This window comes from Epinephelus lanceolatus, chromosome 7, assembly GCF_041903045.1.
Source record: "Epinephelus lanceolatus isolate andai-2023 chromosome 7, ASM4190304v1, whole genome shotgun sequence".
In the NCBI taxonomy this organism is placed as follows: Eukaryota; Metazoa; Chordata; class Actinopteri; order Perciformes; family Serranidae; genus Epinephelus; species Epinephelus lanceolatus.
The window spans coordinates 27,507,455-27,534,576 of record NC_135740.1 but is presented as its reverse complement, the minus strand read 5'-3'; the positions used below and the strand labels follow the sequence as shown (position 1 = coordinate 27,534,576).

Here is a 27,122-nt window from a genome sequence, read left to right as displayed (position 1 = left end):
GCGTGGCACATACTGATGAGAAATGTATTCTTGAGAACAGATGGGGTCCTACTGATCCCAAAAAGCTAAGAAGAATTAAAAATACACACCAAACAAAGGTTCAGGTCTCAGGACGATGTTGCTGCTACCTGCCTATTTGCACTATTGCACCTTCTATACTGTATATTTGTACTTTTTTAAAAGTGTTTTTTTATGTATTGTTGCTGTGTTTGAGAGAAGCCAAAGACAAATTACCCCTGAGATGGACAATAAAGTCTTTCTAATCTAATAAAACTACATTTGGCACCTTGTTTGTGCTGCAACTGGCCTTTTTCGGAGCAGCCATTTTAACCTGTTATAGCAGGACAAGTACAGGTGTTACTGATAACACTGACAATATTCATGCGCAAAACCATCATTTTTACACCTGTTTTCTTTCCTACTGTGACAAAATGTCCTGAAAATGGTGAATCCCCTTCTCAAAGGTTGAAGTTTTGCATTTTATACTAGTTTCCTGTTCAAGATGACACCACAGATCATGATGAGGTCACCTTTTGACCTCACTATCTCCATGGGAACACTGTAGGAATGTGTGTCTGTCTTCTGGCATCCTGCACAGTGAAGTTGGACAGTCTGGGGGATTTTTCCATGCGTCTATTCGAAAAACTTCCCCGTCCAATGGGTGCGCAGCGCTGGTGCAGCGGCTCCTCCTCTCCGCTGCCTGCTCCCACATGTAACGTTATCACCCTCCGTCTGTCTGTTGCATTGTCTCATTGGGGACGCAGCGTACAGGAGCACAGCACCATGGTAACTCCACCGGACCGGGAAGCTCATAAGTGACATTTAAGAGAGAAAAAGGATCGAGTCAACAGGAAATGGAGACATGGCTGGTTGATGTTTCCTCGGTGTGCCGGTGGACTCATTAATTCAGTGCCAGTGCGCAGGGCCGCCTGAAGCTGTGGCTGCATGGCACGTTAGAGATGGTGATTATATTTTCTTTATCGCGTTAATTCAAGCGGGTACTATGCTGCTGTCGCTCCGCCGGACCTGTGTTGCTCTACCTGGAGCTGCACCTTAAGCCTGCTCGTTCCTCTCACCCGTTGCGCAGAGACTGAGCGGTGGTCAGCAGTGCGCCCCGGTTCCGCCTGCCCGGCACCCCGACGAGGATGGCCGGCCGCCGCGGCTGCGTGAACTCGCTGTGGTCGGGCACCGAGCGCGTCCGCATCGGAGAGCGCCTCAAAGCGACCCTCGCCGGGGTGATGGAGCTGGAGCTGCTCAGGTGCAAACACCTGGAGATGGTGGACGCCGCTCTAGAGGACCGAGCCGCTGAGGAGCCGCGGGCGGCAGAGGAGGAAGGGAGCGGGACCCCGGAGAGCGCCGCCTCGGAAGCGGAGCATGGCTCTGCGACATCCCGCAGGCAACAGGTCAGTCAGTGCGTCTGTCACCGAGCTCTACATGACGAGGTTATTAAATATGGATGCGGGGATGATGGTGATCTGCCAACAAGCCAGTCCCTCTGCGGCTCAGTGGGCAGATTTTATCACTGCCTGGCGGCGCATGGCTGTGCCGAGGGCTGAGCACCCAACTGATTGAGGTGGTGCCAGGGACCATCCAAGCATGCAGCCCGAGCATTTTCCACAGCAGCAGTGTGTGACCGTCACATGGAGCAAATGTCATTGAGGTCAGGGTGTCAGGACCAGCTCCTGTCTGGCTGGCTCTGTGCCCTGCCTCAAGGTTAGACAGGAGGATGTGGTGGGATACACACAGGCGCTAATTCAGGTGCAGGTATTAACGCACGAACCAGCAACCACACACTGCTGCAGATTTTTTTTTTGGCTCTTGCCGGTAAGCTCATCAGCTGTAAAGGTCACTTTGGCACACTGTTTGCATTCATATCACAATATGTGATGACAATATGAAGGTAGTCTCCATCACTGCCTGTCTACCTGAGCTAAAAGTGCAGGTTTGATCCTTCACTGTGAAACCCTGAATGCTCCAATGGAGTGTGACTGAAAGGTTATGGATGTGTGATCTTCAAACACACCCACATATAAAGTAACCCATTCACCAGCCCTGTCCTGAAATGCACACACAGGTCTTTTTGTGTTGAGAGTGAGGGGAATGTGACATGTAATACAGGAGGACAGGATGTGAGCAGGTCCTGTCCTGAGGCTGTAGGTGCTTTGGACTGTTGTTTGTGAGCATGAACTATATTTGAGCCTGGGAAGTTATCAAAAGGCAAAAATCTGTTGGAAAGGAGAGGATACAGGTGACTGTGAGTGCAGGATTTTTTTGGTTAGAGATGGGAGACGTGTTAAATGTTCTAAAATTGGCATTGGCAAGAAAATACTGAATCATGAGCTGAAAATGTAGTTGACTGGTCAGTGGGAGGACTGACAGCTTAAAGGGAAATGTAGGTGATGTTCAACCTGTTTTTGTGTCTAAGTTACTAAGAACAGTTTTTAAAATTGTTCCAGTATTGAGAGAGACTGTGAAACTGCAGTGTAACCATGGGCGGATTATGAGACAATGGGCCCCTGGGCACAGGTATGCAAAAGGCCCCACCACCTTTCCTACACAGGAGCAAGACACACAGACTTTGTGGTTGTTTTGCCTCTTTTTTTGTGGGTGTGTGTGTGTCTCTTAAGGTTGCAGTGATATATGATCCCAGTCTCACTTCGAAGTTGGCAATGACTTGTGGCGTCAGAAACCAATGAAAAAAGCTGCAATGTCAGGGGGAAAGGCATTTCTTTGTAGTTGTTATGCATCTTTTTGTTGGTTTGTGTTTCTTTGAGGTGATTTTGTGTCTTATTTTGGTTGTTATGTTTTTGGAGGGAGATTTTGCAGATAAAAACCAGGAGGCCCCAACACTTTGGGCCCCTCGGCCTGTGCCTGGTAGGCCTGTTCAGTAAACCATCCATGAATGTAATCCCTATAATCAACTCTGCACTGTCAATTTATGTCCATTACAGCGCTTGTTTTTGCCACTGACAGGCTCAGATTGTTATTACAAGTGTCTGACAATACTGCAGGAAGGAACCTATCAGAAATTAAACATTTTTCCTCACCTTTCACTGGTCAATTTATTATCGTGACAAAGTTTTGCTCAAGGACAAGTCTGGTTCTGAAATGTCAAGAGACGTGGCTTTTTGCATGAAAAACAGCGTTGGAAATGTTAATAAGATTTGGAGAGAGGAGTGCTGGGAAGAGTTAGTTGGGTTGGAGTACAGACAGTGTAGCTTAGTGTTATCTAAAAGGTTTTCAATGTCATGGCTGAATATTTCGGCAATGTGGAGTCTGCAAGATGTCAGGACAAAACTTCCCCTTGAGCAAGACTCGGTTACACACATTATAAAACACGCAGATGGTGTATTGAAGTCTGTTCTCCTGTCGAATGGTACTTTCCTTTAGTGCCCCCCTTCAGTGGTCAGGGTTAGGGATCGGGTTTGGTGCAGGTTTAGGTACAGGGAAACATACAGTATATTGAACGGGAGACAGTCTTTGACACAAGGAAAATGTTTCATTTCTCTGCAGGGTCCTTTCTGCAGTGTTGTCAGACACTTAACGTAACAATCTGAGCCTGTCAGTGGCAAAACAAGCACTTTAAGTGGACATGCATTGACAGTGCACAGTTGCCTGTAGGATTACGTTTCGCTGCTGCCAGCTGCAGCGGTTTGTCTCAATATTGGACCAGTTCCAAAAATAGTCATTTTCATTGATCATTTAGAAACAAACACATCTGGAGATAGGGTCCAGGTTGAAAAATACATTTTGCAAAATGCAGAAACGGATGAAATTGACAGCAGTTTCGCACATCAAAAATTGACAGACGGTCCCTAGTTACAACGTATTAATTTGAGGACTTGCAGCTTTTCTCTGTCTTTTTTTTCTTAAAGTAAACTGAATATGTTTTAGTTTTGGACTATTAGTTGGACAAGACGAGCAATCTGTCAAAATGTCCCCTTAGGCACCGGGAAACTGTGATGGACATTTTCCCCCCATTTTTTAAACCATAGGGCACAATTGACAGCAATCCTTCTTTTTATGACACAATCCTCTTTCCAGCAGTGAAATTCCTCTTTAAGACTAAAACATCATTAAAAAACAACTGACTCACTTTTTCCCATGGATCTAATTCTCTGCATTATACAGAGAGCACAGGGATGTGCATGTTATTCTGTCTGTCACGGATTATCTCGACATCATTTCCAGATCTGACAAGCAGTGACATGACAGGTTTGTGTTGTGTTCAGCGTCTGCTGGTGTTGGGAGCTTTTCAGATATTAAATCCTCGGCTGAGTTATTAACATTTGATTGTTATTCTGAGAAAGTAACAGGCACTCCATCCTGGTCACTTTGCACAGAGTGTTGTTACACTGTGAATATGTGTGCCTGATACTAATGAGCCGTATTAGTCAGCAGCCTGCAGCACATTAGTACATGTTCTGTGTAAATCAGGCCACAGCTGAGGTCACCTTTCGCAGAATGGCGTATTTATTTGACAAAATAATATTAAATCACATCCCTTACAGGCTGCACTGAAGGGAGGAGGATAACTCTAATAATAAAATGTGTTTTTATCAGTGCAGGGACAGAAATGGCAGTCCCATCTGAGGGCATCTGCATGGAAGTGCGGATCGTAATGTGCCGCCTTCCTCGCCGCCCACCTCTCAGCATCTCCTCTGTAGTTCCCCCCGCGGTGCTGAGAGATCCTGCGGAGAGGCCGAGCAGCATTGCTCATTCTCACCTCTGAAGGGAGCTGCCAGTGTAGCAGAGCAGGCTGGCTCTCTGCCCTCTGCCCGGGCCGACCTCCGCCAACACACACACAGACAACATTTGCATAAATGGAGACAAATAGTTGTTGTAAAAGTGACCAGCTTTATTTAGACAGTGCAGCAGCTGGGCAGAGATAAAGGAAGAGAGGGTGGATGTTTATTTACCACCATGTATGTGGAGAAATAATGCTTAGTGTGAAGGTCTCATCCCAAAACACATTATATTCATTTCACCTGGAACTCATTACTTATGGCTTTGACAATCGCAGGTTGTTCCGCTTTTAAAAATAAAACTATTCTGTAAGCCGAGGATTAGATGACTCACAACATAATGCGCTCTACTTTAACACCAGCTTTGGTTTTTTTTTCCATTTTGGAATTAAACTCTTGAAATGTGATTCACCTTTTCTCTCTCTAATAGCACAGAGAGGGCCGGAGTTATCACTGTACAAATCCTTATTTGGCAGGTTGGGATTATGGCTGTGTGGTGTCATCTGTGATGGAAAAATGCAATTCAAAATGACATCTTTACGACCATGTGATGTGCTATGGCATCTGCTACACACGCAGGTTTTTGAAAGAAGTAATAACACCTCAAAAACAAATGCTGCTTCAATATTTTTATGGAACGGAAACATTTAATTTGCATGAACATGTTTTAGCATCATGAATAATTCAGCTCTGGGGTTTCAGTCTGTTTGTGAATAGATCCAGCTTTGATTTCCAAATGTAATATTCTGCATGTTGTGTAAACTAGAGGAGAACTTTTTGTAGCGTTTTCTTTTCACACTTTGTTGCAACTCTTCTGTCCTTCAGAATGGGTGTCGAGGCCAAGTTGTTGAAACACTGATTCAGTGTTCAAAAATAAAATTGTCCTCGCTGAAAAAAGCAGGACATGAGTGGGGGAAGTAGTCCTTCAGCTGCAGAGCTTCCGTTCGTTCACATAAACAGTGGAGCTGCAGCAATAATTTGATTAACTGATAGAAAATGAATCGGCATCTGTTTAAATTAAAGCAAAAATGCTGAAACCCAGTTGCCTTTTCTTGTCTTGAAGGGACAGTTCACCACAACATCAGACATACATATTATTCCTCTTACCTGTAGTGCTATAGATTGTGTGAGGTGTGAGTTGCTGAGTGTTGAAGATATCGGCTGTAGAGATGTCCGCTTTCTTTCCAATAGAATGGAACTAGATGGCACTCAGCTTGTGGTGCTCAAAGTGTCAAAAAAAAACATTTTAAAAACTCAACATCAATGCCCCTTCCAGAAATCATGATCTGGTTACTCAAGATAATCCACAGACCTTGTTGTGAGCAGTTTCATGGAACTGTTTTCTTTCTACTGAACTACACCCGCCAACCATATTACAGTGCAGAAGGAAGAGTGCATCTACTCATGGGCAAGAGGCTTGTGCTCATGATAGTGCGAGATGTAAACATTAATGGGGTCAAGGGGTGGGTACCGAACTTGGTACTTTTAAGGGTACCAACCGAATTACATTTGCACTGAGCCTAATGTCGGTAATTGAGAGTGTATTTGGGTGAGAGCCCTGGGTTTAGATGAGAGGTGAAAGTACTGCCCCACAGCCTGGAAGCCAGCCATGCCGCACCGCAGAGCTGCTGGGTTCAACCTTACACAGGAGAGAAAAAGCACCCCAACGCCAGGGAGCTGGTCAAGGAGCGCTGCAGCCACTCTGTCCACTTAGCAGCAGTATTGTAGTAGTATTGTACAGAAAAAAGGTACCATAGGGTACCAGTACCAGAACCAGTAAAAACTTGAATGTTACCTAACCCTAATGGCGTCCTCCTCAGCTGAGCTGTGTTACCTCTCTCAGTGACAGCGTACCATTGTTGGGAACATTCTGGCTTATTAACATTAACTACCTTGGCTCGTTATTGGCTGGTCACTAGCTTCTAGCGGTCTGGACCACTCTGCAGAAGGAAGGATGGTGAAGCGTTCGGGTGCTGTTCATCAACAATGGCTTTATTGCAGTCTTCACCACGAGACAACAAACATTGCCTTCTCATGAGGTCGAACAGTACCCCCTAGCTTATATAGACAATTTTGCTGACTATCATCACTCTTTGCCTCCTGCTGTCTTCACCGTGACACCCAGAGAGAGCTGCTTCCCTCCACACACGCTATAAAGTACACGTCACACCCTCACAGGTTACCCACAAGGCCACTGTCCATAAAGGGGAAAAAGGGTGAGCCGGTAACATCTGTAATGTTGGCTGCCTCGGTGGTGCTAGGTGAGCTAGGAGTAGATGCACGTTTCCTTCTGCGCAGTGATACAGTTGGTGGGTGTAGTTCGGTAGGAGGAAAATACTTTGGACCATCTGACCTGACACCATCTGAAGTATGGTATTTTTGATACTGTCTTACACATTAAAGTTTTATATATGTTTATTGGAAAGAGATTGTAAGCAAAACCTCATGGTGGAGAGCATTAAATCCAATAATATTTTTCAATTTATTAACATTGCATATGTACAAAACGAGGCTTGAAAGAGACGTACGCCACTTCCCAAAAGTTGTGACTGACCCATGCTCACAAACATTTTGGAGATGGAAAATTGGTGATGCAGACGCTTAGGTGGAAGCCTGATTCTAGGAATTGTCAAATATTTTTGGGCTTTTGTTCGTACATATATTTTTAGTACAGATCCTATGCATTGTTTTATAAATGAGACCCCAGGTCATGATTTTAGGAAAGAGACTTTGCTGCTGAGTTTTTCAAATGTATTTCTTTGGCACCATCTCATTATATGCTATTATATTCAAGAGAAGGCAGAAATCTCTACGGCCGATATCTCCAACACTCAGCAACTCACACCAAAGCCATCTATACTGATAGATATGACTACAGGTTTGATTTTGGGGTGAACTGTCCCTTTTAACAGTGTAGTAAACTGAATGTCTTTAGGTTCTGGAATGTTGGTTGGACAGTAAAAGCACTTGATGACATTATGTTCAGTTTTATAGACCAAATAACTCATCAGTCAATCGAGATAATCATCAGATGTTAAAGATATGTGTTGTAGCCATAATACAAAGTATGTGTCTGTGAACCGTCTGCAGTGCTGTGTGCACTCTGACTGAAGGCAGCCTGTCTTGAAATTAGGTTTAGTATTGGAAAGCATCATATTACATGGAGAGCCATTACCCTGACTCGTGGTGTGAGACAGCTTTTGTCTCTTTGCTTCTTGCCTCAGGATCCTTCTAAGCTCACCGAAACAAAAAAAAAGTAAAGCTGATACTTTTATGTGCACTGAAAAATTCACCTGAATGTTTCAGAAAAAAAAAAAAAAAGCCGGAGCGCATCTCACTCTGCTCGGCTGGTGGAGATGAAGATGCACAGCGTGGGCTGTCTTTAAATTTCAATAGCACATTAATAATGCATGAAACAATAAACACTGCACCGTGTCGAACAAGCGAGCACTTCTCACCAAATGCTCGCTGCTGTTTGACCAAATTATTCTGCCTCAACGTGGCAACCGCTGCCATTTGTCTCACAGTGAAGCACTTATTAAAGAAGAGGTGTGTGTTGCTTTGTGCAGCTGCGATCACTGTGGCATTACAGTCCAGCTGACCCATACATGTGCTTCATATTGTTTCAGGGGGGCTGTGCTGCTCCCTCACATGCAGGAATATCATGTTACACAGCTCTGAGCAGACCCCCACCCACATGTCTGTCAGCCTCCTATGATTTGATCATGCACCAGTCTCTGTGTAACATTATATCCTGTAATGTGCAGTGCATTATATTGTTGGGGGATGATATGGAGGAGATTTCTGCACACATTCAAGAGACGTTTTAAACATAGCAAAGAAGGGAAGAGAAGGGGCGAAACTTAAATTGAGGCCTTTACAAGTGCAGAAAGCTCCATCATGGCAGTGAGGAGAATTTGCAGTGAGTGGGATTGTGCGGCACAACAGAGAATAGTTCATACATGCGAGCGAGAGTCACAACAACGCTGGATTGTGTGCGTGCTCAGGCTGAGGATGAGTTAAATCTTTCACCGGGCCTGTTGTGCTGTTGTGGTTCTGTGTGGGAGGAAAAGCGAGTGAGAGTTAGAGAGCGAGCAGCTGTAGCTATGGTGAGCACGGGGCGGCTGGCTCGAAGGATATTACAGAAGTGGGTGGGGGCGGGTGGGGAGGGGGGATTATTTGTCAAGGGGAGTGTGGGGGAGGTGGGGGTCCTTCAAGATGCCCTTCTCTCTCACCCGGCAACCACTCAGCCCCCCCCTCCCCACCTCACCCTCCCTACACCGCCTTCACTCACTCAGTGACTCACTCTTCCTCTGTCTCTGTCTTTTTTTTGGTCCCTTTCACTCATTTTTTTTTTATTGGTCACCCACTCAGCTTCGACTCATTTTAGATTCACTGGAAATGAAAAAAAAAAAAAACAGGGGACAGGAGTGAGTTAAAGCTCCTAATCTCACACAGGAGGAGGGGAGATAAGCCCAAGACAGGTCAAAGTCTGTAACTCCTTCTCCCACTTCTTTTCCTCCCCTTCCCTTTTCCTCCTCCCCCCTTCCCTTCTGCCACTCTGGCTGCTCTTTGTTACGTCATCTGTCTTCTCCCATTATTTTCTGCCCCCCCCCCCCCCCCCGCTCTCTCCCTCCTGTCGCCCCAGCAGTGAGTCACTACCTGTATTGTTTCCTCAGTAACTGGAGGATTGATCAGTGCCACTCACAGTGTTCCTGTTGTCTGGGCTCGATCAGGCTAATGCAGGGGCTCCTCTTGGCTGCTGTCCTGCAGGGGTAAAAGATTTGGAGGATAATTGGAGGAGGAGGGGGTTACTCCACCAAGTGCTCACTAATCTAGGAAATGGAGGCTCTTTGCTTTTCTTGACAGGGTGATTGTTGTTGTTGCTGTTGTTGCTTTGTGTGTGTGTGTGTGGCCTCATTCCTGGCTGTTCCGGTAAGCGGTGTGACATCACCGGAGCGTGTCTGGTAAATGATATCTTGGATGTGAATCCCTACATGTCTTTCACACGGGTCTAACCATGTCTCTAGTCTGACAAAGACCTGCAGTGCCAGGCAGTTGTGTGGTTGAAGCAGTGGCCTTATTGAGAGTGGTGCAAAGTAACTTGGTACATTTACTCAGACACTGTACTCAAAGGGACAGTTCACCCGAGAATCAAAAAACCTCTTACCTGTAGTCCTATTTATCAGTCTAGGTAGTTTTGGTGTGAGTTGCAGAGTGTTGGAGACAGTTGTATAGATGTCTGCCTTCTCTCCAATATAATAGAACAAAAAAAAGTGTCAAATTCTATATTTAAAAACACTCAACAGCAATGTCTCTTTTCAGAAATCATGAGCCGGTTGCTCAAGATAATCCACAGACCTTGTTGTGAGCAGTTTCATGTAGGAACTATTTTCTCTCTGCTGAACTACACCCACCAACTGCATCACTGTGTAGAAGGAAGTGTGCATCTACTCATGGGCGAGAGGCTCTTGCTTGTGACAGCGTGAGATGTGAACATTAATCAGCTCCTCCAGGATGTCGCGATCAGAACAGTTAAAGCAAATTCAACCAATCTTGTTGGATTCTGTGCGACCCTGCAGTTTTGTCCAATCACCACAATTTTCTGCAAATTTGACCAGTCATCGTAGTTTCCTGTAAGATTCACCTGTCTTAGCACTCCCCCACATAATGTCACCAAACTCCCTACACTGTAAGATGCAGACATATGAAACATAACGTCTGTCATTTAACAACAAAAATAACTGTTTTGCACTTTGTGCAATGTTGTGGTGGAACAGTAACATCGACTGACGAACACTTTCCTAACATTGACTCAAAACACAGCCGGAGAATCAAACACATTAACAACAACAAGACAAATCACCATGACAAAGGCTGTTGCGTCCAAATCTATTACATGTGCTTAAAGAATCAGAGTTAGATTAGATAAACATGGATAGTGGTACCATTAGTGTAGTATTAATAAGAAACTCAGAACACTGTGGTTTTATTCTTACTGAAACATGTTTCCTTCAATTTTAAATGAATTACACCCAAATACCAGAACTACCTTTTCAGTTTTCACTTGTTCCCACAATTTTATTGCAACAAAACATAGCAGCATGCATCACTTTTTTGGTTTAGAAAAGCTGCCATGAAATGAGGCATTTTAGGCTGCAACAATCCCCCAAAAAAGCCTGCGAAATCGTGATGGGACTGACAAATGTCATCCTCCTCGGCTGAGCTCAGGTGAGCTAGCAGTAGATGCACACTTCCTTCTGCACAGTGATACATTTGGTGGGTGTAGTTTGGTGGAAAGAAAATAGTTCCTACATGAAACTGCTCACAACAAGGTCTGTGGATTATCTTGAGTAAGCAGGTCATGATTTCTGGAAAGAGACATTGCTGTTGAGTTTTTGAAACGTACATTTTTTCGTGCTTTGAGCACCACAAGCCAAGTGTCATCTAGTTCCATTATATTAGAGAGAAGGCAGACATCTCTACAGCTGATATCTCCAACACTCAGCAACTCAACAAAACAATTGAGACTGATACATAGCACCACATGTGGTGAACAAAATGTATGTATTATTGATTTTGGGGTGAACTGTCCCTTTAAGTTCAGTTTTTAGGTACTTTCTATTTCACTACAATTCAGTGGGAAATACTGCACTTTTCACTCCTTTTCACTGCTGTTATCTATCAACTATAGACAGCAGCTAAGATTTTACATAAAAAAACGCATGATACTGTACATTCATAAAATATAATAATTTGTTAAACATTAAATCGATGGTTCCTGACTTTTTTGTCTTGTGACCCCTGTAGTATCTATAGTCAGGGCACCCTTGATCCACCTCATAATGCTTAAGATGATACGCAATAAGAGGTGAGAGGTACCAGCACATGAAAACAATGCTTCCTCAATACTGTTTGTGGAAAGACAACTCATTTAATTTGCATAAATATGTATAAATATCATAAATAATTCAGTTTTGGGGTTGCAGTCTGGTTTTATAAATAGAACCAGCTTTAATTTCCACATTAAATATTCTGCATGTTGTATAAACTAGAAGAAAACTTGTTTGTAACATTTTTAGTCTTTTCACACTTTTCTGCAACTCTTCTGTCCTTCAGAATGGGTGTCGAGGCCGAGCTGTTGAAACACTGATTCAGTGTTCAAGAAATAATTGTCCTCGCTGAAGAAAGCAGGACATGAGAGGGGGAAGCAGTTTTGATGCGGCAGAGCTTCTGTTTTACTTGCAGCAATTAGTTGATTAATCGATAGACAGAAAATGATCAGGAACCGTTTGATTAAAATCTTTTCATTTCATTTTAAAGCAAAAAATGTCCCAAATCCTCATTTCAGCTTTTCAAATGTGAAACTCTGCAGCCTTTTCTTATCATAAATTGTGATTCTGTGTTTAAGCTCTTGACTGTTAAAGTGCTTTGCCTTTTTTTTTATTTATTCCAGATATGTTATTGTGTGTTTATTGTTACGCACCAATCACCAAGGGAAATTCCTTGTAAGAGAAAACCTTCTTGTTAATACATCTTATTCTGATTCTGAGTCATGTTGTACGTACACGTAACCATGGTCACAGTGTTTAGATATTGTGGTGAAAGATGTTGTAATATTTGATTGTCAGTATTGCTCAGTCCTAACATGTCACATGTTTTCTTTTTCTCAGGCTCCGTCTCCCTCAGACATTGCGGTGTTGCCCTGTCAGAGCAGTCCAGAGGACTGTGGCAGTAATTCAGGGGACGGGACGGTCCACTCCTCATCTGGCAGGGGGATTAACTCACGCTGGTCCACTCTGTCCTGGGATGCTCCCTCTGACCTGCTGTCTCCCCCAACACCAGACCCCAGTGGTATGGTCCATCTGGACAGTGACTCCCGACCTAGTTCAGGTAAACACACACACACCTACAAACTCTTGTTCAGTGTGTGGTCCTCAGCACTGACCCGAGCAGTGACCAACACACTGGTTTGTCACCTTCTGGTATCACTACAGCTCACCTTGTGTACGAGAACTCTCATTAAACATTAACTGAACTCTTGTTACTTTGTTGACCTGCGCTTTGGGACTGGGCTCTGACTCATTTGTTTCTGTCTTGCTGTCAACTTTTCAACCCCTGTTGCTAAACTCTTATCCACTCTCATTGTGACTGCGGTTTCTGTGTCACTACACCCAGCGCTGACATTCCTCTCCCTGCTGCGCACTCACACACCTTCTTTTAGTCTGTTCTATACTGTCTGAAAACTTAACAAGTGATTCAACTCAAACCTAAAGACCTAAAGAAGTTAGATCAACTTTTTATTCTTCCAAATCTTAAATTCTTTTTTCTTCACTGTGTTTTGTTTTGTTTATGTTTATTGGCCTTTCGTTCATTTTGAATAAACAGAACAAACATCATCTCTCCCGTCCCAAATAACAAAACGTTCTTAGTAAAATGAGAAACTTTGACAAACGTATTATCAAGTAAAAGTTAGAAGATACTTAGAGATAAGCAGGGCAGCAGCAGCTCAGTCCATAGGGACTTGGGTTGGGAACCAGAGGGCTGCCGGCTCAAGTACCAAGCATGGTGTGTTGACTGGTAGCTGGAGAGACGCCAGCTTGCCTCCTGGGCACCGCCAAGGCACCAAACCTCCAACGGCTCTGGCTGCCCGTGTATATATGACAACAGGTTGTTAAAATTTAATCACCCTTCAGGGTTTAATCATGTTCTTCTCTTCTTCACAATTGAAAAAAACAAAAACACATATATATAAAAAAAGGGGGATGGAGGGGTTTATATCCCAATCTTAGTTTGTAGTGAAGATTTTTCTGATATTTTTGGAGCTAAAGTCAGTGTTTACAGCTGTTGTGTTTTTGCACTGCTGTATCTTCATGTTAGTCAAACAGTGAGTCCTGTACTGTGACGTCTTTCTCCTGGAATTTAAAGTGCTGAAGTTTGAGTTTCTGTCGCTGAAGTCTTTGTTGAGCTAGTTTTTACTGACCTCTTAACTACCAATGTCTCTTTATGTACATCCAAACTACATAAAACATAATTTCCTTCCCAGGAAATACCTACCACACAGAATATAAGGAGCAGTGAGCAACATGTATGATATTGTTGGATGTGTTTTGTCACCGTTGTTTTTTGTAAAGACAATAGTGCAACAGTAAAGTAAAAGAAAAATTAGCATCACAGAGAAGGTTTTATGTATTGAACCAGTTAGACTCAAACATCCATTACCAACCCCACTCCATCATTATCCCCCTGTGAGCTCACCACAGTTTATAGTGCTGTAGGGTGTGGCTTGCATTTTCAGATACAGAGCTCAAAATATTCAGATCTGTACTATTCCATGTAAAAAAAAAAAAACATCACTCATGAAATAAAATGAAATGGAATAAAATAAATTAATAGATCAAAGGCAGAATATGTCAAAGTCATTCTACTTCACGGCCAACATACAGCCCAATTTGATCTCAAGTGGGCTGGACCTCTAAAACCATTGCAGAATAATCTATACATTACAACACCTCTGATTGTCTCCTGTGCTTTTAGTGTAAAGAAGTACATTCTGAAAACATTAATCCATTTACAAGACAGATGATGGAACAGCCTGAGATATCTTAAGAAAATAAATCAGCAATATGTCTCAGTTTTTCCACATTCATTGAGTCTATTACTCATATGTGCATACATTTCCACTCCTGTGTAGTAATGCTGACATCACCACACCCTCCCGTACAGAAGATTTACAAATCTGACATTTTGGCAGTGCCTTATCAAAAGGGTTTCACCAACATTGTTTTAAGATTGAAGTCTGATACATCTGCTGATTCACAACATTTTACAGTGTTTAATATCTTTAAATATGCCCACAATAAATATTTATTCTTTTCTCAGAGAGCTGTATTCTGGTTAGGATGAATAGTCTCTGAAGCAGCATTTCACCTGAAGTATTTACTCACTGTTTAACTTTCTCCTGAAACCTGGCACCTCTTAGCCTTCACTAGTGCATTAATACTAGGTGTGCAAAGTCATCCAGTGGACCGGATCGGACACTTTTCCAGGACCGTTCTGGCCCACATGCAGTACGTTTGACACCCTGGACTAAAAGGTGATGTTTACAGATGTTTAAATTTAGAATTAAAACAGAATTTAAATTTAAATTAAGCATGTGAGCAGGTCAACAAAGAATAAGAAGAAAACCAACAAAGCAGCAACAGCACCAAATATGAATTAATAATGGGCAGTGTATTACATCACAACCAGACAGGGCAAATGACTCTAGGTGCCATCATCAAATCAAATTAATTGTTGGATATTGTTTCCTAGATGTCAGCACAAGACTGAACTTCTTCTCCTCACTCTTGTTAAGGTTTCTATTCAGTGAGCGGGAGCTCTCTGTCGGACTCCTGCTACTCTGTGTCCAGTGATGCTGCTCAGGGAGGATCGGCGCCACTGGCCAGACCTCTGAAGCTGTGGGAGCAGCTTCCTCTGTCGACTGACAACACTGACATCCTGTGGTCAGAGGCTGCAGTGCAGCAGCAGCAGCAGCAGCAGCCTGCACTGCAGAGCAGCCAGGAAGACGCTGAACCAACAGAAGAGACACCAGCTTCAGGTGAGCCGGTGCAGACAACAGAGCCATGTCTTGTTAGTCCATCCGTGTCATTATTAATTTGCAGTAGTTGGCTGAAGCTGGTTCAAAAAGGTCAACTGAAGATGGTTCATAGTAGTGCTCTGGCTATAAAAAGATTAATATATAAATATTTAAGGAATGATGATCTATAATAATTAAACATGTTTTGTCTAAGTTTCTTCTTCTCTTGTCTCTTACAGTCCAAAGTGACATTGAAGGGACTGGTCTGAGCTTCCTGACAGACCTCTGCTCAGGACTTGGTGACTCCCTGATTGCTTCCCTCCTCCAGCTTCTCGACGCCACCCCCTCTTCCTCCACTTCCACCTCCACCCTCCCTCAAAACCCCCAGCTGGACCCTCGCTACTGCACGGACCTGGTGTCCCGTCGGACCAAAGAGGTGTACCCCTTCCCCAGCCCCCTGCATGCTGTCGCCCTCCAGAGCCCCCTCTTTACCTCCCAGAGCCAGGAGCAATCAGCGTCTCCGAGCCCTGAGGGTCTCCAACTAGATGAACCACAAGAATCCAACACTGATCCAACTCTGCCTCTCCACCCTCACCAGCCCCCTGCCCAAGCTTCTCTCACCCAGCTGGAGCAGTACATCTCTCGACTGGCTCGCCAGTACCACAGTCGGGTAAACTCCTCCATCTCCGATCTCCCTTCAGCTGCCACCCCTGGTCAAGTCAGGCACAGAGGCCTTTGTACCCCTGGCAAAAGCCATGGTTCCACCCAGTCCCTTTCTGCCTTTGAGAGCCGCAGTACACCCTCCACCCTGCCGGGGGGCAGCATCACTCCCTGTAAGTCACTGCTGGGAAACTCTGCCAGAATCAGCCTCAGCACCACCGGGAAAAAAGCCACTAGGAATTCAATCAACCTGGGTAACCTTCCTTCAGCAACCGGAGAGGACTTGAACATAAACCTGCATCTCAACCTCAACTTGAACCTGACTCCAGGTTTGAATTCTAGCCAGGGACTGGCGGACAATCCAAAAAATGGCAGCTGTGGAGCTCTGAGGAGCGACTTCACTTCAGCTTCCACTGCTTCTGCTACATCACTCTCCACCACTACACCCACCCCAGCACTTAGGGCTCGCCCTCGCATTTCAACATGTCCAAGCAGCCTGAGCCACCGCAGCTCCCTGGAGGTCACTTCAGCGTCTGGGCCCAGTCCTGGATTCGGGTCCTCTAACTTCTGTCGTTCATTAGACTGGAGCAGTGGTGCTCCACCTGAGACTGGACCGTCAGCGTTTGGTACAAATTCTGGATCGGCTCCTGGGTCTCAGCGCAGTAGCTTGATCCAAGAGTCCAGCTCCAGTCCCAAGCTAAGCGAAGATTCCCCCATGGTGGGGGAGATCTCCCGCCTCTCTGGCCTCTCTCGGGCTGTTGTGGTGGGACTGATGGAACAAGGTGTGGAGCTGGATATTGACTGCTTCCAAACAGATACTGCAGGTGAGGTGAGGGGTCACAGTAAAACCCACCTGACACCCCAGATAGATCAGTCGCATGACTATACTAGACTGACCGACCTGAATCCCCAGAGACCAATACAGCTGTCTCTTAGCGTCACCCATTCACCCCAGTCTCAGTCCAGCCTCACCCCTCCTCTCTCACACTCCAGCAGCCCCATACACCCTTATCAGTCCATCCATATTGCCCCTTCTCACTACTCCTCACACTGCCACTACCAGCAGACCTCTTCCCCATCCGATCTACCCTCTTCTACAGCCTCCTCCCCTGCCTCCCGCCCAACTGCCAGGGGTCGCTCCCCTCCCCGACCTCTCCAGCCATCTCCTCTGGGTGCCACACCGCTTACTGTTTTCCGACGGGATGCGCCCTTCCAGTGCTCCCTGCCTCGCACCAATACAAGGAGCTCTCCTTTGGAGCACGGCGGCATCCAACACAGGGGTGGATCACTTCGGCAGAGTGGGGGAGGAAGTGGGGGTAGCGGTGGTTGGAAGAGGGCAGAGGGGGAGGGGCTTTATAGAGGAAAGCACGCCTCCCACAAGTTGATCCGGGCAGCCACAGTTAGCAGCTACGCCAAGAGAGAGGACTATAGCTCCGTCTGGGCTGAGGAGCAGGAGAGGGAGCGGTCAGCAGCCCACACGCCCAAGAAGAACTCCAACAAGCTCTGGAGGGGCTTTGAGGGACGCCTTTGGAGCAAAGAGTCCGAAAGCGAAAGGGAGGAGATGGACAGAGCGGAGTATGGCTACGGATGGAGGAGGAACAGTGTTGGGAGCTGGAGGAGAGAGCATCGAAGGATGAAGGCTTCAACCAGCAGTAACGACAAGAGGCCGAAAGTAGAGAACTCCCCCATCTTCTCAAAGAAGAGAGGGAAGGAAGACGGAGAGAGACGAAGCACGAGCCTCAGGCTTTCCAGAAGGGCTTTGTTCAGGAGCGAGTCTCAAGGCCTGCTGGTGCCTCGTAACCACGGCGAGGAGCCCACAAGGCGGGCACACTGGGTCTCCTCGTTAGATGTGGGGCAAGGTGGCCTCAGCAAAGACGAAGGCCTCAGACTGCTGAGAGCAAAGGAGGAAGACAAACGCCTGTCCTCCACCGCCAGCCTCTTTAACCTCTCTCGCTCTCAGAGCCTGGAGGGCAGCTGCCACTCCCTCTCCCCTCTCTCCTCCCCTTCCTTCTCTCCATCTCCTCCTCCGCGGGCACCCCTCCAGCGCTCTCGATCACTGAGGGACTTGGGGAGGAGAGTGTTTGGCTCCATGAGGTCCCTGAGTCTCAAACGGAAGCCATCCAAGAAGTGAAGCTTGTACAATAAGTAAATGCATCTTCCATGTGTTACGTTCAAAACACCAGTGACGGTTGGTATTATATTTCATGTAAAGGGAAGTGCCATCATTTTAAAGCAATACTTCCTCCCCCAAATGACCATGTATGTATCAATTCCTCACCCAGTGTTACACTAAATTTGTGAAGCTTTTCTTTTCACATGCCTACAGTGAATAAAGAATCCAAAAACATTTAACAACAGCACAACTATAGATGGGTTTCCATCAAACTTTAACCCGATTTTTTTTAAAAATCGGCAAAACAAAATGTGAATTTTTGCGTTTTTCTATCCGCTACTAAATACTGGAAGCTGGTTCGTTGAGGTTAGCAGAAGGTGGCACTAATTGTCTGATCAGGTGCCATAATACCACTGCAGAAGAAGAGTGTCAGTCGAACTTAAGACGAAAGAAAACAGTTGATATACTGTATATATAATAAAGGAGAGCACATTGGACAATGAAAATAGAGTTTTGAACAGCTCATAGTACAGCTATGTGCTCCTGGAAGAGTTCTGGTAACTGTCCTGAGTACATAAGGGTGTTAAAAGCCTCCAGCAATAACAAGGACAGCTTGCAGTGGCCTATGCCATGATAGTACGTCATGACTGTGCATCATCATTTATTCACTTGGTCTGTTTCCACTGCACTTAGTTGCCTTTTCCTTTTACTGATACACAAACTTTTCACCTCGTCCAAGCTTTTTGTGAGATTTTTTAAATATTTACTTTTTCCACTCATGTTGCAAATTTAAAATGCGCATAAAAAGAGGCGGATGGAAACACACCTTATATCAAAACATCTATTTATAAACTGTCACACACGTTGTGCAGTATAATCCAAGTGTCATTTATCCAGTCGTATGCTCAGTACTCTCTAAACAGACAGCCCTTCCTGATGGGGAACTGAACTGAGAGTGAAACATGTCTGTACTCTACAAAGCCAGACTCCATTGACAAAAACAGTGATTTTACCTCACTAAACACAGGAGTTGCTGCCTCGATCAGTTAGTTTGTGTTATTTTGTGACTTTGGTGGTTTTTTTTCTTAAACTACCATTTAAGGCGACAGCAGACCAGCAGCTCTTGTGGCAGTTTGTGAGAGGCCGTTTACACGTACACGGTGATTTTGATAAACGGAGACATCTTCCTTCGTTTGTGCCCTTCGTTTACACGCAAACGGAGATTTCTCCTCTGAAAACGAGTCTTTCTAAAAACTCCGGCCAGAGTGGAGATTTTGGAAAACTCCGGTTGCGCATTTGCATGTAAACTGAGATAAACGGAGATAAATGGAGTTATAGGCAGCCCACGTCACAGTATGCGCCGGAACTTGCGCCTGTGTCAAAAGTGCGACCTATGTTGCTATGGTGACAATGGATACATGGAAGGCTTGAGCTTCTTGTTAAACTGCCACCTACAGGTTTGGCATGCTCTTGTGTATATATATATATATACACGGGTAAGTGTAAACGAAGATCTTTTTGAAAACGGAGACGGTGAAATGTCTGTTTATGAAAATAGCCAGCAACTTGTAAACGGCCTCTTAGAGGCCTCTCGATTGTTTTTTGCTCACACTAAAGGTGCAGCAAGATTATCTAATCACTTTCAGCTGTGTGACGAGGGTGTGTCCTATTCAGATTAGTGTGCCTCAGTATGACTGCTGATTTTGGAGAAGGACTGAGGGCCCAAATGTTATCTGCATAAAAGAGAAATGCACATGGAGCCAGAAACTTGTTTCCTTCTTTTAAAATTACTGTTTTTGTCAATGGAGTCTGGCTTTAAAGAGAGCACTGATACATTTCACTATCACTCAAGTTACCCATTGTTTGGAGGTCCTGAGCATACGACTAGATAAATGAGACTTGGATTATAGTCCACGAGTTGTGTCAGAGTTTATTAACAGATGTTTTTATATATATGTTTTGCGGTTGTTAAACATGGACCCCTATAACTTTAATTCATCAAGAATTTCCTCCTTTTTTGGATTCTTTGTTCATAGCGACAAAGTTTTCTTCACGTATTCAACGTAACACAGGGTGAGTACTTGATACACAAATAAACATTTGGGGAAGTGAAGTATTCCTTTAAAGCTTCTGATTGATCAGACAGATACACTGGTTTAATAATACTGGCCATAAGATATCTGCCAGTTCTTTCATCCACTACTAATACGATGGAAGCTCCTCTCAGGCACATAGTCTGTAAAACCTGCTATTAATTTTGCTCTTGGCTCACGTCATTCATCTTAGTAATGTTTTTGTAAATTTTTAAAGACATAGACACTTTTTATAGCCTCCCCAAAAAACTGCAAAATGTCAGAATTCTCCCAAACAGGTTCTGCAGTATAATCACAGTACTTTGCAGCCAATTGGTCTCACTGTCTCCTAAAGTCATTCCTCACTGACAATGTTTTCTTGTAAACTGTACACGGGGGTTGTCACGATACAGAATTTAAACTTCGATACAATTCTATTATAAATAAGATGCTCAATAGTATGGCAAAAAATACATTAATTAAATATACACAGTGCTGGTACAGAAAAAATAACTTAACACGTGACATGTTCGCGTAGTTGCTGGAGAAAATGCCATGACAGCCACAGGTAGAGGACCAGATGCTTTTCTTTCCTGTTGTTTCATTTGTGCAGCCTTCCGTTGAAAATCTGATTGTAGATCTGTTTTAATTTTATAGCTCTGATGCTTTTGTTACTATCAAATATAATAATCAACAAATGGTATTGTTTCAAACATGTTGTATTGAAATAGTCTCTACGTATCGATACCTTCAACAACCTTATCGTGCATCCTACAATAGCAGGCAACAGCACTGAAGGGTGCAGCGCGACCCACGGAGAAATGTCAGTGAAGGAAACATGGGTGACAACTTAATTTAAGGGTGAATCATTCCTTTTGGAGGCTGCAAAGAACTACAAACCTTTTAAAAAAACGTAGTGTGGGTTTCGGTGGAGTTTTTCATGGTGTGAATGCCGTTTAAAGGATTTAATATCTAAACAGAACACTATTCTGGGCTGAGGAACAGCCCAATATAAAGATATTGAATATGAACTCATGATATTGGCTCTGAGGAGAACCCTCCTGTAACCATGAGTATGAATGTGTATGTGTACACTCCCCCCTCTGCATGCTGCTCTGTGACTTGTTCAGTGATTATAGCTATTGTGAGAATGTGATATTCCTCTTTGTTTATGGGCGACAGTGCCTCTGAAGTACAATCACATTGGCCAGATAATGACCAAAACCAAGCAAATACTCTTTAACTTGATATTGTGCTCAGGATTTTCAAATAAATATTGAATGATTAAAAAATATTGATGAGTTATTTGAGACAAAATGTGGCTTCTCATGGCTTATGATTAATAAAAGGAACCTATGACTCAAGTTGTGCTGTGCAGTGTGCCTGAAAAGTATCGGTGACAATCAAATGAGTTTGTGAAAGAGACATCAGAGCTCAGAAGTTATTTATAAAAAAATATTTTACTTGAAAACTCATGAAATCAACATTCACAGACCAGACAACTGCAATCATGAAGGCATAACCAGAACTTTGAGTAGTGCATGGAGAGTGTCACTTTAGCTTTAAGAGGCATTTCTGTGAGATACCCAAACTGAATTACAGCTTTGCTTCCATGTTGCTAGGAAACTAACTTTCCCGTCCTCTCAGTTCTATTTTCAGCAGCGATATCTTTAGTACCCTATTGACCGCTTCCCAGTATTCTGGATAAATTACAATTCTTACTTCCTATGCTCACCTCCTAAACACCCAAAGGAGACAAACTAAAATGATTCAAGATGTGAGAACATTCTTCAGTTGGTTTGTGATCAGCTGATTTGAACACAGTCTCTGTCAGTTTGAGGCTTCATTTGGCACGTTGAGCCGACGAGCTCAGACTCCCTCACTGGCTCTGTTGGTTTGGTTAATCTCTTCTCCGGAGCCGCTCTTCAGGCTGAGGGAAAACATGCCTCGGTACATGGCCCGCTCTTTCTGCAAGTCCCGACTGAGTTTCTCCTCAGCTCGCTGCAGGTGCTTCCTCACGTTGGCATCTGAGACAGAAAAATGAGGAAGTTTAATTTTGGAAAGTCATACTTTCCTTTATCCCACAGGTGTTCAAATATGGAGAGGGCTAGGAGAGAAGCTGCTGAATTATCCTAGAGACATTACACGTATGGATTTATCCAGCAACTCTGTGAAAGAGCCAAATGTCCTTGAGTGAAAATCAGCATAGTGCAAACAAAAAGTCACACTGTTGGTCTTTTAAAAATGAACAGAAAGTAATGAAGTAATGGGTAAATCAGTCAATGAAATAGAAACACAGATTGCAATCTGGTCTTTTTACAGAGCATCAAATATTTTATCTTAAAGACCTTAGACACAGGATGCATTTACAGTTGTGTCTTTGGGGCGCCCTCTGACTCAGCCTTAATGATGCCAATAAGACTGCCTTTCCTGCATGTTACTTACACTCTTTTTCCCACCAATATTAGCGGGTATATGCATGTTTTTAAACGTAGAAAACCCTCTTAAAACAGACGATAGACTCCTGTCCCACTGCCAGTACACAAGTATGCTATGTTTCTTTTTTTACTTGTGTGTCATGTTCAGAGCCATGAATGCACTGGAAACAGGTTGGTAAACAGTAGAAAGCAGCATGGAGGCCAGTGAAGATGTTAACAGTGGTTATTTCCTCTCTTTCTCACTCATTCATGTTTGAGCATTGCTTGGACTGAAATGGATGGAATTTGTGGCAACAAATCATTGCATCATGGAAAAAGACTGAAAATTTGCGCCTCCACCTTGGTGTCGTATTTCCTTTGCTGCCAATCAGAGCTACAGCTGATAAATACCTGTTACTACTGCAGTAATCTGCCTAGGAGTGAATGCTGACTGTAATCTTTCCCATTACACACGACAGCCAGGTGTTAGTGGGTTTTCTGGCCAGTGAGAAAGGAACTCTGTCAACGACCAACAGCTGTGCTCTCTCCAGCACCAAACAGGAAGCAGCAAACCTTGAGGCAAATCAGGGGAGGAGCAACAACATGAACAGGTCTTGGTTCTCTTGTACTGTGAAAAAGGAGGACAAACTTGTGGAGTGAGCAAGAGTTGGTGATTAATTTGGTGTTTATCTAATTCACCAACCAGCACTTATTTTACTTAGATATGCCGCACCTACCCTGGGTGCAAGTTGAGGTATCAAAGTCCAAAATGCAAAGTTTCTACAGAAATACAGTTTAAGTTTATGGATTATATTGATGCCAAATTAACAAGAATACTGTTGACACATGTCACCTTTGACACTGTTTTCCATAGCTGTATGTTCTTGCAGACACACAGAGAATTGTTAATATGTCATATTTCTAAAAGGGAGTTTGGTGTGATATTTTCCACCACGAGCAGGGTGGGAAATAATCTCAAAAGGAAACTAGGTGTAGTCTCGCAAGTAGTGACTCTGCAAGATCCCAAGTCTCTCCAAAACCTTATAGTGTGTGACTAAAAACTCACAATGTCTTAAGATGTGAGAGGGTGTCAGACTTAAGTCTTTCAAAAGTCTTCTAGTGTACAGTAAGCATTGTACAAAGAAAGGGAAGTTTCACAAATAAGAACCAACAGGAACGAAGTACACATTTGATTTCAATATCCATCTAAAATGATCTATGAAAGCACAGCATAACAGATGATAGACTAAGCTTTCTGTGGATGACCCCTGTGTGCTTCTCTTACCATTGGGCTGCTCTCTGCAGGCCTCAGCAAGGTACTGTTTGGCAGTCTCTGCATCTCCCATCTCCAGAGTAGCTACTCCTGCCCTGTACAGTGCTTTGACATCACCTGGTCGCCACTGCAGCACCCGCAGGCTGTAGTCCCGCACACGAGAATAGTCAACACTCTGTCTCTGCAGCAAACAGGCTGAAAGAGATATATTTGTGCATATATATGACTGTACGTACTTTACCCAGCTGTCAGTTACCCTCATAAACCAATAAATGAAAAAGCTCTCTCTTGAGGAAAGTCACCTCTTTGGAGCGTCACTGAATTGTAGAAGTAGTGGTTGGTTGGGCATTTTCTTATTGAAATGATTAAACTAGCATGAAACTACTTTACTGATACTCAAAATAGTTTAGGTAGTAGATTCAACAGATATATTAATCTTGCATGACTTTGCATATTTGTGATTTTTTTATCTACCAGCTAAGTTGTTGTAGCAGTCCACTTGTGTGTTTCTCAGTACAGCCTCCTGTTCAGGTGTGAGAGCAGGTCTCTCAGGTCCAAACCCTTTCACTGGCTTCATCACATCAGAGTCGAGGCCTCTGAGGACCAGCAGAGCTCGGTGGTATCGCCCGATGGCTGAGCGAATGTTCTTCACTCTGTAGAAGGCATTTCCTTCTGTTTTCAGCTGGGCTGCTTCCTCCAGTAAAGTCCACACCGGCTTTGCAGGAGTCCATCGGCATCCAGAAAAGCTCGGCTGTGGTGCTGCCGCTGCCCCCTGCACGTCCATACTGTCATCTCCTCCTCCAGCCTCCATGTCTGCAGTGGAGCTAGTTAGCTGTTGAAATTAATAAGTACACAAAAATACAAGGTTTAAGTGACCTTGTTAAATGTACACTGGGCCTGTCACGATAATTACGTTATCGACTCACTGATGTCAGCAAAAATGATCAAGGCCATGTCCATATATCGTACAGCACTGCAAATTGTGTTACATAAGAATGTCACCAAAATTTAAAATCACTCCAGAAACATCACTTGTGTAATGTCAGTGGGCTCAGGACTCTGAATCTTACTCAGAAAGATAGTGTTAAAAAATGGAGACTAATATATGTCTTGATGTGATTCTTGATTCTGATCTAAGCTTCAAGTCCCACATTAACAAGGTGACGAAAACATCATTTTTCCACTTCAGAATCATAGTTAAGGTACGACCATTTCTAAATGAAGAAGATGCCGTGAAATTGATTCATGCCTTTATTTCAAGCCGACTCGACTTCTGTAACGCACTTTTTACTGGCCTCCTAAAAAACACCACAGAGAGACCTCAGCTCGTTCAAAACTCTGCAGCTCAGCTATTAACCAGAACCAAGAGGAGAGAGCACACCAGGCCAGTCTGAGCTGCTCTGCACTGGTTTCCTGTTACATTTAGAATTGATTTTAAGCTCCTCTACCTTGTATACAAAGTCCTACATGGGCTGGGACAGAGCTATTGCTAACTCCCTTGTTCACTATTTGCCTCCAAAAACTCTGCGATCATCTGCTGCTGGTTTATTGGAGGTTCCCAGCAACAGCCGGAAGAAGATCAGGGATGCAGCCTTTGTCGATTACACCCCCAAAGATATGGAACACACTACCTATAGATATTTGGGCGGCCAGCTTGCTAAATGTTTTTAAAAGAAATCTAAAAACTTATCTGTTCACTTTGGCATTTAACTAGCTCTGAACTTCCCGATACAGGTCTGAAACTCTTTCCTTTTACGCTTCACGCTGCTGCAACTTTAAAAACATACTTTATTTTATGATTTATAGTTTTACAATTCTAGGATTTTATGTACCAGTTCTGTTTGATGTTCATTCTATTTTCAGTGCTTATAATGCCCTCATTGCCCTCTTGTATGAAAGGTACTATATAAATAAAGATTATTATTATTACTATTAAATAAGTGATTGAACCAGTCAACATCGTAAAAAAATCTTTAAGATCTATCCAGAATAATTGTATACATAGGCATTCATAAAATAAATGGCAAATAGTTTCAATTCATAACTACGAAACACATATTTCCTATCGATATCATCTCTAAATCTGATTTTCAGGATAAATCAGATGTATAATTTTAGATGAGACCTCTCTGATTTTGTTGGTGACACAATATTTCTTGTCAAAGGTCCAGACTGACTTCCATTTAATATTTACAAGTCTAGAGTACCAAAATATCTTGGCAGGGGGAATCGTGGACATCTGGCAAAGTCTCCTAAGATGACTACTGGTACATTTTTTTTTGTCTGTGATGCATCCACCATCTTACATAAACATGTATGTGGAGAAAATTTGTGTTTATAATTAATCAACCAGTATAATAATACTTGTTTATGGTAGATAGTTTTACAGGTATCCTATTAATATCAAAATTGCAATGTAAGAGGAATTCAGTACCACCAACTGCAGACGGTGAAAAGTTATCTTCCGTCGCCATGTTGGAGTCCAGAGCAGAGTCAGGCTGTGACAGTACGCAGAACTCATTTGTAACGTTTATTTAACGGACTTTAACGACCGTTACTTAGCGTTAAAGCAGAGGTTTAACGGTTTGTAGCTAACGTTACAGCTAACCGAGCTAGCAAAGTTACCATGCTAACTTCACCTGCTCACACAGTAGCTAAGGCTCATACTGTTTAATTTAGTATGTCTACACATTTTAACGGTGTTGTATGTTACAGTGTGATGGATGAAATGCTCACCTGATCCATCAGTGGAAGATAATCACAGGGCAGCTACTTCTTCTCATGGTTGACAGCCATTCTGCTGCTGCTGCTGCTGTACTACAGTGCTGTACGGACACCTCCTTGTTTTCTTTAGAAGAGGTCAAAACTTCAACTTCATGCAGCGCTACTGCCACCACAAGGCCGAACCAGGAATTACACCAACACAACACAGCGGCAGTTTGGTGAGCAGAGGATGATGAACTGATCTCCAAAAGACATGAAGTTAAAGGGGAAACAGTCTTTTTTTTAACATTTAATGCAAGATTAATGTTTTTATTTAAAAAAAAAAATATATATATATATATATATATTCTAGAGTGGAAAAAATAAAAGGGCACCATGCAAAAGTTTGGCACCCCAAGACATTTGAGCTCTCAGACAACTTTTACCAGTCTCAGACCTTAATAAATGGTAAATAAACTGCTCTTATATAGCGTCTGTCTAGTCTTTTGACCACTCAAAGGACTCACTGTATCACATTAACCCATTCACACACTGGGTGC

The 27,122-nt window shown here is 43.5% G+C and overlaps 2 protein-coding genes across 2 annotated transcripts; one reads left to right on the top strand and one right to left on the bottom strand.

Annotated features, from left to right (window-relative positions):
• The first annotated feature begins 123 nt into the window (after positions 1 to 123).
• Positions 124 to 21,530, top strand: LOC117255401 (uncharacterized). Its single transcript, XM_033624320.2, has 4 exons — positions 124 to 1,403; positions 12,419 to 12,638; positions 15,103 to 15,345; positions 15,564 to 21,530. Exons 1-4 carry the CDS (start codon positions 1,146 to 1,148, stop codon positions 18,113 to 18,115), a joined length of 3,273 nt encoding a protein of 1,090 aa, XP_033480211.2. The 5' UTR covers positions 124 to 1,145; the 3' UTR covers positions 18,116 to 21,530.
• An 80-nt stretch (positions 21,531 to 21,610) lies between these two features.
• ttc9c (tetratricopeptide repeat domain 9C) lies at positions 21,611 to 26,751 on the bottom strand. The gene is made up of 4 exons (XM_033626688.2): positions 26,596 to 26,751; positions 24,334 to 24,691; positions 23,872 to 24,054; positions 21,611 to 22,196 (listed from the first exon to the last, which is right to left on the bottom strand). Exons 1-4 carry the CDS (start codon positions 26,602 to 26,604, stop codon positions 22,039 to 22,041), a joined length of 708 nt encoding a protein of 235 aa, XP_033482579.2. The 5' UTR covers positions 26,605 to 26,751; the 3' UTR covers positions 21,611 to 22,038.
• Positions 26,752 to 27,122: the final 371 nt, after the last annotated feature.

Coding starts and splice junctions, on each gene's coding strand:
- ttc9c (XM_033626688.2), bottom strand. Junction 24,055..24,333: donor CTGCTACAACAACTTAGCTG/GTAGATAAAAAA, acceptor TATCTCTTTCAG/CCTGTTTGCTGCAGAGACAG. Junction 22,197..23,871: donor CTGCAGAGAGCAGCCCAATG/GTAAGAGAAGCA, acceptor TTTCTGTCTCAG/ATGCCAACGTGAGGAAGCAC.
- LOC117255401 (XM_033624320.2), top strand. CDS start 1,146: ATGGCCGGCCGCCGCGGCTGCGTGAACTCGCTGTGGTCGGGCACCGAG. Junction 12,639..15,102: donor TGACTCCCGACCTAGTTCAG/GTAAACACACAC, acceptor ACTCTTGTTAAG/GTTTCTATTCAGTGAGCGGG. Junction 15,346..15,563: donor AGAAGAGACACCAGCTTCAG/GTGAGCCGGTGC, acceptor TGTCTCTTACAG/TCCAAAGTGACATTGAAGGG.